Raw genomic sequence first — 11,591 nt, 5'->3', positions numbered from 1 at the left:
CATCTCAATATTTTGTAGCCCATAAAAAATGGAAAAGGGGGAAATGCTAGAGTTGTTGTGCATTTGTACTGTACAACCCTATCATGTTTCCTAGTTATCACATGCCACTGAAGAAACTCATGCATTGCCTTTACAATAAATGATACATGATTGGTGGGTTGTGGATACTCAGGAAGTCGTCTATTCTAGTGTGTATGGATAACCATTTGTATGGTGTCTGAAGGCTAGACCACTCCCAGTAAAATAATATGAATGGTAGGCCTATTTGAGAGCCGTTCTACTTTATTTTGTCTGGGGAAAAAAGATCACTTGACATAAGTCGCTTTACAGTGAAAATACCGACCTCCAATTTAAAAAAAAAGGTGGATTTGTCACTTGCTGAGCTTAGAAATAGGACTACACAGGGGAAGCGGATAGGACAGCCTGCCCCATCCTTAGCTTCAGTAGCACCCTCCTCCAGCTCATTTGGCACAGTCCCGCTGTAGTCTAACCTGTCAGGCCCACGCCCCTCTTGTCTCAGCTCCACAGAGAATACAGTATATAGGCCTAGTCTACCGCGTGGTACCTACATGCTCTGCCCATTGGCTATCCACGGCCGCACCGGTTCTTATGATCAATTCAGCCGTGAATTAACTAGTGCATTGTTCGCCTGCTGGGATCTATTAGCGCTGCATGCGTAGCATGTTGAACACACCATTGGGTTTACACAACAAAGCTATAAAGTAGCGAGCTCATAGTGGTCGCCAACACCTGCTGTTGAGCGTCCTCTTGTGGAATGATTTGAGCATTGCAGCTTTACAAATTAGACTGTATTGAGGGAGGAGTCCACCGGATGATCAGAGTAGACTTTCTAGCTCACTACGAAGCGCACTTTACATTGCAGAGAGAGGCGACCATTCCCTAGTTTTCCCATCCAGGCTGTAGCCGCAGAAGCATCCAGAGGGGAATATTTCAAGGCTTTGTTCAGAGGTGGAATCAGTTTTCAGTCGCAATCATGTCTGGGCATTCTTATCAAGGCAAAAAGAATATTCCAAAGATCACAGTAAGTAGAAAGTAATATCTGCCTCAATTATTCTTGAAACGTGCATGCTTGATTGTTGCAAATCAGTGCATTGGTTTTGTCTTTCCTTTTTTATGTAACCGCTATTCAGGGCTGTGGCAATAGCAATTCGTGGGCAGATGCAAACCGGCTTTTCTCATCAGTGTGGAATATTTTCCTAACCATTATGATAGTCTATTGAACATAGCCGCTGGGAAATGAAATACATTGCTAGGTAGTGCAGAATGAGGTGGCATGATTGGCCACAATAGTGACAGCCGGAGAGACAGAACAAGGCGTTTTCTTAAAGGTAACTTGCATCTTCTTTGTTGAGGATGGCATGGTACCCGTGCGCAGTGCATGTGGCTCATGTGCAAGATATATAATAAAATACATAAAATAACCTACATCTTCACACTGGACTGTAATTGTTATAACTTTCGTTTTTTTACTCAATTGTGGCAACTTGAACGATTGAGGAAAGAGAGAAAATTATGTAGGAAATCATATTCTTTTAAAAATAAACAATACATGACATTATCGCGTTTTGTATTCTTTTTTTGTATCCTACAGGGCCAAATATGTTGAAAACTCGGCCTCCTATGATAAGAAAAAACGAATACAAAGGAATAAATAAGTTATAACTGTGTGAATCGAGGAAATATATAGCCTATTCGTTTTCATTATTGAACTACTTGAATTATGTATCATAATAAACCACGTTGTACACACCCATTCTGTTAAATACATATGTATTTGTCCAGCTGTAGGCAATCTGAGCGTCTGGACTGGTGCAGGGAGAGAAAAAAAGAATCTCCCACGCCCATGTGTGATCAGATGCGATAACCCGCCTGTAAAATGGGTCATTTCGAATTCTGCATCACTAGAACATAATGTAAGAGAATTCGCCGGTGCGGTGCGGTGCCTAAAGGGGTTGGGAGTTTAAATCGGTGCAAGCAACGTGGTGGCCGGGATTGATGCTGCTACTGCAGCACAGCTCTGGGTCTGTCTGAAATGGCTGCGTGTTCATTGTTGCAGCTCAGGGTGATGTTCTATTCCAGGAGAGACGCCCTTTGTCTCGTCTGATATCACTGACTGATTGGGGGTGGACGCCGGCTGGCTTGCAGCGGTCCTCTCATATGTAAAGCATCAGGACGCACGATAATGTTTTAGGAACAGTTTCTCTGCATGTTTTCTATGTGTATATTTTAACATATTTTATTTTGTGTGTGGGCTTTGAACATCTTTGTGTGGCCTGTAAAGGTAATACACCTGCTGCTAAATCTAGGACCTCGGGCTGTACTGGCCCTTGGGGGCACTATTGTATGCTTCATCATCAATTCTACATATCTACCTTCTTGTAGACCTATGACTTCACCCTACTGTATGACTTTACCCAATATGTACAATATTTACCTGACTCCAAAATAATGTGTGATAACACCAACTTGACAGGATGGAGAATCTATTATCCTTTAAACAATTATTAATAGACAGTTCTTTACAGTGTAATTATATGTAGGCTATAGCCTGACAAGCTGAGAAATATATTGTATTGGGAATGATTTTCCTAGTTTATTTCTACCCCCCTTTACATTCCAGCTGTTTCCCTATGTCTGGGAACAGCAGAGGCCATGTCAGATTTCTAGGTGTGGTTATGCTTTTTCCATGTCCTCACAGTAGCCCACTGTAGTGCCGTGCATCTCATCAATAATCCCCTCCAGCTGGAACCTGTATATGTGGGCAGGACTGACAGGCCTTACCCAGAAAAAAACACGATTCCCCCCAACCGGCACCTCAAAACAGGGCGCCTCCATCCCCACACTGTCTGCAAAGTGGGCCTGACTGCAATCAAAACATCCTGCTGTGACCACCCAGCTATTGCCATCCGCTCTTCATGGTAACCTGCATAGAGACATAGCACGTCGGTTAACCTTGTTTCCCTAGCTCTAGCCTCTGACATGAGGCCATTTTCCCATTCTGGAAGGAGATGGTGGGCAGGCCCAATCGGAACCAGATTTGAGTGTACTTTGGCCTGTCACAAGATCACACGGCTGGAGACCTGCCTCTGTGATGTGGTGGCTAGGCAATTTATTTCGATTGAAATGTCCTATTGTTTTGACTTTTCCGCAGAAAAAAATGTAGAATGTGCTTTTGAGCGAAAAGTCAATATTTTTGTCACTAAGCAACACGGCTGAGGGAAGCAGAGGCACTGGCTCGCATGCAGCAGGAAGGCTTCCCCCTTCCATTGGTCTCGGCCTGCCTGCCTGCCTGCCTGCCTGCCTGCCTGCCTGCCTGCCCGCCTCACAGATAAGGGTCTCACAGTTAATGGACGCCTCTGTAATATCCTCTTGGCTCTGTGTGTTTTGGCTGCTGTGTTTTCCCTGTTAGCAACAACACATGCCAGCACTGTTCCCAGTCAAACTCTGCAGATGTCCACAAGGAACTGGCCTGTTGCAAATGCCTCTCTGACAGTTATGTGTGCTCGTCTCAATTTGGTCCGAGTGGAAAAAACCTTCACAAACCTACACAATGCAGCATACAGTCCTTCATTTACACTATCTTTAGTATTTTCTGGCTTGTATATTAGTGAAAGGGACAGTTCCCTTTAGGAAGCTCCATAGTTGTATTAGTGTTCTGGGTACTAGCATGACAATGACATGAATGTCATCGAAGAGTCGTGTTCAGAAAGCTTTCACCCGAATATTGGCTTCTTCTTTGCCTACAGTCGACTGACATTTGGAAAAACGGACCTTGCCACGATACGATACAGCTTGGAACATGGTCAAGAGCAGTATTTTTCTCCCCCGAGCACACAATTGATTCAACTAATCAACTCATTAGCAAGCCTTTGATGAGTGTAATCAGGTGTGTTAGTTAGTGCTAGTGCAAAAACAAAAATGCGTACCCCGTTTGGTCCCCAGGGCCAGGATTGGGAAACACTGGTCAAGATGATGACTCAATACAATACAATACTTCATCCCTTTTGACCTCGTCATCATTTCTGAAGTTCGATGTAAATTCAACCTTGTGTACAAGGACTTATATTGGTTGTTCCCAATGTCAAATTGCAGTAAACCCCTGTTCACTTAGGCCTTTTTGACCTCAGGAGGAGATTTTATCACGAGCATGTCTCACGATCCTAATCCTCCGATTGTTCCACATTGTGTAAGCTTTAAACTAGTAATGAAATCCTGTGATCTGTAACATGCCGACAACAACCACCCCGCCCGCCCCACACACACACACACACACACACACACACACACACACACACACACACACACACACACACACACACACACACACACACACACACACACACACACACACACACACACACACAAACACCCAGTATCTGTCTGTGTGCCACGCCAGTGCTGTGGATGGGCTCTACATAGTATGTGTCCCAAACCTCACCCTATTCCTTATAAGCACTGACCAAGGCCTTTTATCCAGTGCCATTTGGGACACAAACATAGACACACTACCCATTAAGGTATTTTTGTTCTCCTTTACTGTAACTGGCTGCAGCCTGGTTGATTGACAGGCGGGGGTAGGCCCATCGGCACATGACCTAGTCAAGGTCAGCCTAAGTGATCAGGCGGTGGCTTTGACGTCGACCAAAGTGGACAGCACTAGACCAAGTGCACGACACACACTCGTCCCAGTTACCCGTCGAAGGCAAAATGATACGTTTGAGATGAGTGTGTAGCCTACGTTAAAGTGACCATTTGAACTGGAAGAAACGTTAAGGGAAGATACTGTTATGCCAGAAATGTCCTTAGATATAGTATGGATATAGTTTTCTCTCTGATTTCCGTGGAACCTTTTTCATAGACTGGGATTTTAGTAGCACTGTAATGATACAGTGAGCACACAGGTGTGTGTGATTTTCATATCAGTTGGTTCCATCACTATCTTCAAGCTCTGCATGGCTTGTGGTTGCACTGATGGGACTCTCCACAGGTGGCGGTTTGACTTGTTTATGAGTAAGTTTAACAGTGAACAATATTTTACAGTTCCTGTCGTGACCCGTCTGCAAATCCACCATTATAGACCAATGGTGTGCAGTCACACCTCAAGGATTTTGGCTGGTCTCATATGAACACCACTGCAACTATGGGATTCTGTCAAAGCGTTTAACCACCGCAGATTGCCTGTATCGTTTTACTCTTTTAATTGCTGTCATATTTATGTTGCAAGAAAGGTTGGGGAATGTCTTGCAAAACCAAAGACTATCTTTCTTTTCCCTCATTCTTTTCAGTGGGATTTCTACAGAGTTATGCATTTGAGGGTTGGGGTTTCATACTGAACCCAGGGAAATCACTGGATTCTCTGATCATTATAATCACTTAGGAGATACCCTTGTTTACACAGCGGAGACCACTGGTCTATGAACATTTCAGTGCATTCAGTCATTTCCAGCCACAGCAAGGTTCCACCACATAACAACACGAATGTTCACAAAATCGCAACCCTGATGAAAATTACCTCCAAAACGTTTTACTTTCTCTCATTTATTTATATTATTATTATTATTATTATTATTATTTTATATAGGAACTTATTCTGCTCCATTAATCCACTGAAGCATTGAGATGGTGGACAAAGGCCTATATATGTAGGATCTTAGTTTGAGCCAGTTTGCTACAGCAGGAAAATTATCCTGCAGCAACAGAAAATGTGAATTATTATGTGAAGTATAATGGACATTTTTGAAAGGGTTTACCATAAAACTTCAATTAATAGCCTAGACGTTTATTTGATTAAATCACTGAACACAACAGGCGCTTATTAGAGACAGGCTTCTATTTGAGTCAGGTGTCTATTTCCTTAATGCACAGCTTTTGCTCATTTGCATAGTTAATTGTTTTATTCCAGCATTCACTTTCAGAATTTTAATCAGTTAATAATTTCCTGCACTGTGTTATCATTTACACACTGTGTTATGTTTCTTTTTTTCTTAGTTTGCCTCTATTTCGATTTTTTAAAAACTTTTCCTTGACAATAATTATTCTCCTCTTTGACTGTGCATTTTTGCCGGTTCTTACTTTCGCCACTATAGGGGTATCGGCAGATTTCCAGGGTCAGTACTCCCGAAGTTATTGACTATTTTTGTGCTTGCCAGTTAGCTAGTAGTTCTCAGCTGTAGGCAGCCAATGGCCAGCAGTTTCTTACTGGCAATAAAAAAAAATGGATGATGGCCATAATTTTTTGGAGTCATTACTGAATTATTGAATCTCACAAATCAAACATTAAACCTCGTAAACAATTCATGGTAATTCATGGTAACCTTGTAAACAATTCATTTAGACCCGGCATTTATTTGAAACAGGCATTTACTTGCTGAAATGTGTGTTGTTGCCTGGCTATTAAAAAGGGACTGGCAGCTATTTGAGACTCCGTTTTAAGGTTGACATTTTTCGTAAGGGGAAATCAAGTCTAAAATTTCTAAGTGGAAGTTACAATCTTCAGAAGCCTTTTTGCAACCTCAAATACACAACACATTTTACATTTCCTGCAACTTCTCCTGCAACAGGGTGATCAAATTAAGATCCAACATCTGTTGCTTGTGAAATCTGACACGAAGCCCTATTGCTTGGGGCCTATTGCTTGGCCTGTGAGTGGAAGGGCTGAGCCTAGCATGTAGCTAAGTGAGACCGTTAGAGGTTTTGGCCACAGGATCTCAAATGATGATGTATGATTGAAGAAGCAATAAATGAAGTAATATATCTGTATAATATTTTGGCAGTGTGGTCATACAGATGCTGGTATAAGTCCAGCAGAAGAGTAGGATGACGGTTAGTCAGATATGATGAAAGTGAGCATTCAGTTTTGATCCTGGCTCTGATTGGTGATGACAGGACTGAGGCCTGAGGTACAGAGTGACAGATGGGGGCGGGTGTTCAGGCACACAATCTGCAGTCAGGCCCGGGGCATGTGGGTATGTCTTTACTGCAACACAGTCTAGCCCAGGTACCTATGCAGCACAGTAGACCATCTAGATCAGGCCTGGGCAACTCCAGTCCTCGGGGGCCTGATCGGTGTCACACTTTTGCCCCAGTCCCAGCTAACACACCTCCAATAATCAACTAATCATGATCTTCAGTTTAGAATGCAATTCGTTGAAATCAGCTGTGTTTGTTAGGGATGTGGGGAAAGTGTGACACCAATCAGGCCCCCGAGGACTGGAGTTGCCCAGGCCTGGTCTAGACCATCCATCAAACACCATATAGGGATCATTTAAGGGAGATGACGTCCTCATGATCTTTGGGCTGGTGTTAGATACATTCACTTCCCTTGGGTCACTGAACCATCACCCCTTAGCTAGCCACGATATCCAGCCTTTCCCCCCTCAGGGGCTAGCCAGCTGCGTTGTGTGAGAAATTGGGAATATCGTTACGCAATACCATCTGCTTATGTACTAGCAATCTGAAACATACTCACTTCCAAAACCCCTGAAGGTAGTGGTGTGGTATAGATTAGTGGGGCTGTGCAGTGTGTAGGTGGTGGGGGGGCCATTCTGGAAGTAACCCTGTATACAGTATACGTGCTCTCTTTCCGTCTGCCTCTGTGCTGTACACTGTGTGCTGCCTGTTCCAGGCGGAGTGGGGCGACCTGTGTGGCTCAGAAGACTCTCTCTCCCTCCCGTCCCTACCACATTGTCTGGAAGACTAGCCAGTGTTTGGTGTGAGCTGTGCAGGTGTGCAGGTGTCGGGGATACATCACTAAGGCTACGTGTATACAGTAGAGTATGGCTTCAATTAAAGCCGTAGGGAGGGGTGGGGTTACTATCTTGGCTCCGCAGCCAAGATGGTAAATCACAACTCACACCACGTTCCAATTGGAACGCTCCGATTCTGTTTCCTTACGGGGCAGTGAACTGAACCTAGGTATTTTACACAGTGTGAAAGGAAAATGAGTACCGGACATACATTATTCATACAGTTAAAAAAGCCATTTGACTTTGGTTGAGGTCACTCTATGTCCTGGTCTAGTTCTAGAATCGAATGGTCTGACCAGAGGAGAGGCCTCAATGCTAATGTCAACATGACAGCAACTCTCTCTGTCTCTGTCTCTCTCTGTCTCTCTCTCTCTCTCTCTCTCTCTCTCTCTCTCTCTCTCTCTCTCTCTCTGTCTCTGTCTCTGTCTCTGTCTCTGTCTCTGTCTCTGTCTCTGTCTCTGTCTCTGTCTCTGTCTCTGTCTCTCTCTGTCTCTCTCTCTCTCTCTCTCTCTCTCTCTCTCTCTCTCTGTCTCTGTCTCTGTCTCTGTCTCTGTCTCTGTCTCTGTCTCTGTCTCTGTCTCTGTCTCTCTCTCTCTCTCTCTCTCTCTCTCTCTCTCTCTCTCTCTCTCTCTCTCTCTCTCTCTCTCTCTCTCTCTCTCTCTCTCTCTCTCTCTCTCTCTCTCTCTCTCTCTCTCTCTCTCTCTCTCTCTCTCTCTCTCTCTCTCTCTCTCTCTCTCTCTCTCTCTCTCTCTCTCTGCCAGGGAGCAGTCGTGGGCCATTCGCTGTCGCTCAGCATTACGCCCTGTTCCCTGTGAGGCGTGTCTCTAACAGACATGCCAGCCCGCCGCTCAAGCCTGTCTGAGTGACCCTGCTGTAGCAAAGGGTTACCATGGAGAGGGTTCGCCAGTGGTCTAGTGGCTGTCTCTGTCGCAGCAGCTGAGGGGCTAGACGACCACGCCCTTTCTCACAGGCTATGTTATCTAGTCTCGTCTATCTAGTCCAACCTCATCTATGTGACTACTGGGCCATCCACCCATCCAGCAATGTGTAAAATGTAGGTTGCTGTGTCGTTGCTATGTAATCTGTGTGAGTGGCAGGCAATTCTCATTAGCCCTGCCTTGTGTGGATGGGGGAGTCAGACATTCCAAACAAATGGCTCTTGTTCCACCCCAGCTGCTAATGGGAGATTGCGCAACAACAAGAACCCCCCCCCCCCCCCAAAAAAATAAGTGTCCGCTGGAATTGCCGGAATACTGATGCCATTGCTTTGGGCTTTCTAACATTCCCTCCCTCCCTCCAACCCCCACCCCTTTCTTTCTCTCTCTCTCTCTCTCTCTCCTCTCTTTCTTTCTCCCTCTCCTTTCTTTCTTTCTTTCTCTCTCTCTCTCTCCAGAGCGACAGGCTTCTGGTCAAAGGCGGGAGGATTGTCAATGATGACCAGTCCTTTTATGCTGACATCTACATGGAGGATGGCGTCATTAAGTAAGACACAATCACGTCCTCCCGTGCATTTGCATCTACATTTTGGTCATTTTACGGATGCTCTTATCCAGAGTGAATTACAGTCAGTGAGTTTAACTAAGGTAGGTAATACAACCACATACGACAGTCCCTTCAAGTGCCATACAGATCCAGACAGTGCATAGTGGTGCATTTCGCGTCGGGCCAGAAGAAAGGCAAAGGGAGTACATTCCTCCCTGCTCTTGGAAGGGCACTCTATTCCCCCCTTTCCTGTTCCCACTCGATCAGCCTATTAGGCCCTTTGTCCTGTGTGCTCCCAAAGAGGAGCTCTGATAGTTAAATCACCCGCAGGAAGGTTAGAGCTGCATACCAATTAAGCAGGCCAGACTAGCGTTGACCGGGCTGCTGCTACTGGCGCAGACAGACAGACACTGCCCTGTCTGTCTGTCTGTCTGTCTGTCTGTCTGTCTGTCTGTCTGTCTGTCTGTCTGTCTGTCTGTCTGTCTGTCTGTCTGTCTGTCTGTCTGTCTGCACTGCAGCCCTCCAAGCTGCTGTTTGACATGCTCTAATGACTTTCATCCAATGTGTAAGGGTTGATAGTTTATTAATGTTGCCGGGTCACCGTTAGCTCTCCATTTGATTACCTTCACTGTACACCAGTCAGCCATGAGCCAAACTACATTTCTTATGATATGATAATATATTCATTTCAGTTTATTCATTAGCTATTCAGCTATTCATATCATGAATGTACGGCATTGTGTCAACTCGCCGATACCCCTGCCCTGACGTGGCTTTTCTCCCTTCTAAACGTCCAGGCAGATTGGCGACAACCTGATCGTCCCAGGAGGGATCAAGACCGTCGAGGCCAATGGCAAGATGGTGATCCCCGGTGGCATTGACATCCACACCCACTTCCAGATGCCCTACCGGGGCACCACCACCGTAGATGACTTCTCCCAGGGATCCAAGGCTGCCCTGGCTGGGGGAACCACCATGATCGGTGAGCGGGAGGGACGGGCGCCATGGAGCATGTGTCTCTCACCGGGGGAGGTGGGTGGGAGGTCTGAGGGTATCACAGTAACAGACAGCGGGGGCCCCATAGGAGGGATTGTTGTAGTTAACTACCCTCATGACATGGAAAGACTCCTGTATCAATGACATCCATATTCATTAGGACAATTCAACCATTTAGACAGAAAGTCTGAATCGTACTGTTTACTGTGTGTCAGTGGTTATTATCTGATTTTAGTTGAGAATTGAGGCAAGATTATAATCCACGCTACTCGGCTGTGGCAGTGTGAGATTGTAGACGAAACACAGCGTAGATTGTGAGGGGGCAGCCATGTGGCAGCTTTATCCATTGAGGAGGAGGGAGAGAGAGAGAGAGAGAAAGCCAGAGCACGAGATAAGGGGAGGGGGGGTAGAGGGTCTCTGAGCTCTCCTAAATCAGCTAGTGTGGGCAGCAGTCCAGGGGACCACACAAAGGCCGTGGGGAGGGTGGGGGAACGAGGAGGGGCTAGGGGGGCGTACGTAGTGAAACACAAGTCCCGTGGAAATAGGCGAGCTGTGTGTGAGGCATCCCAGCCCAAGCCCCCCCAAAAATGGGCCGAACACACAGATGGAAGAGCTGGTAGATAGGAATGACTCACTATGACCAACTGGTACTGAACTGTCTGGTGTCTGTGGCCCTGTGAAGGCAGAACTGCCTCCAGCTCACTCATGTGCTCCATTAGCCTATTCACCCCTCCATTCACGTCTGCGACACAGAGTAACACGCGATAAAGCCTCGGTCAGAGAGTCAACATAGTAAACAACATCTCTTTTCTTGGTTGCTGTTGACTCGAGATCGCATTATCACACTCAGAGGGATCTGGGGAGATTGGGCAGTCTTTAATTGGATCAGGAAGTGGTCAGGTGGTCAGGGCAGCAGGCGCATAGATTACACCAGAGACGAGGGGGCATTTCTCTTCATCTCCTGAGCTGATCTGAGCCTCACACTAAAATGAACTGTGAAGTCGATGTAACCCAAGCACACACTCAGACATACAGACATTTCCATTGACGTCTGACATTGTATTGAAAGCCACTGGCAGAGGAGACACTGGCATTGTGAGTTATATAACACAAACAGGACAAGCAGCACTAGTAACATCCTGTCTCTCCCTTTGTCACTCTCGCTCTCTGTCTGTCTGTCTGTCTGTCTGTCTGTCTGTCTGTCTGTCTGTCTGTCTCCCTCTCTCTCACTCTCTCTCCTACACTCCCTAATCCATATATCTCCTTTCCTCCCTGCCTGCAGTGGACCATGTGATCCCAGAGCCGGGCAACAGTCTGATCGAGGCCTTTGAGCAGTGGAGGAGCTGG

General features: G+C 45.9%; 1 protein-coding gene across 2 annotated transcripts in view; it reads left to right on the top strand.

Moving 5' to 3' along the window:
• The first annotated feature begins 758 nt into the window (after positions 1-758).
• LOC139583983 (dihydropyrimidinase-related protein 3-like) overlaps positions 759-11,591 on the top strand; it is a 28,974-nt gene continuing 18,141 nt past the window's right edge. Inside the window, exons 1-4 of one of the 2 annotated variants that reach the window (XM_071415478.1) lie at positions 759-1,042; positions 9,160-9,248; positions 10,046-10,230; positions 11,527-11,591. The exon at positions 11,527-11,591 is cut by the window's right edge and continues 100 nt beyond it. In XM_071415478.1, the coding sequence (XP_071271579.1) occupies positions 995-1,042; positions 9,160-9,248; positions 10,046-10,230; positions 11,527-11,591 (387 nt within the window). In that variant the 5' untranslated portion in view covers positions 759-994. The remainder of the gene's footprint in view (positions 1,043-9,159; positions 9,249-10,045; positions 10,231-11,526) is intronic. The other variant, XM_071415488.1, reaches the window with a different exon arrangement.

The sequence above is a fragment of the Salvelinus alpinus genome, chromosome 1 (genome assembly GCF_045679555.1).
Source record: "Salvelinus alpinus chromosome 1, SLU_Salpinus.1, whole genome shotgun sequence".
Taxonomy (NCBI): Eukaryota; Metazoa; Chordata; class Actinopteri; order Salmoniformes; family Salmonidae; genus Salvelinus; species Salvelinus alpinus.
This window is presented reverse-complemented; position numbering and strand designations above follow the sequence as displayed.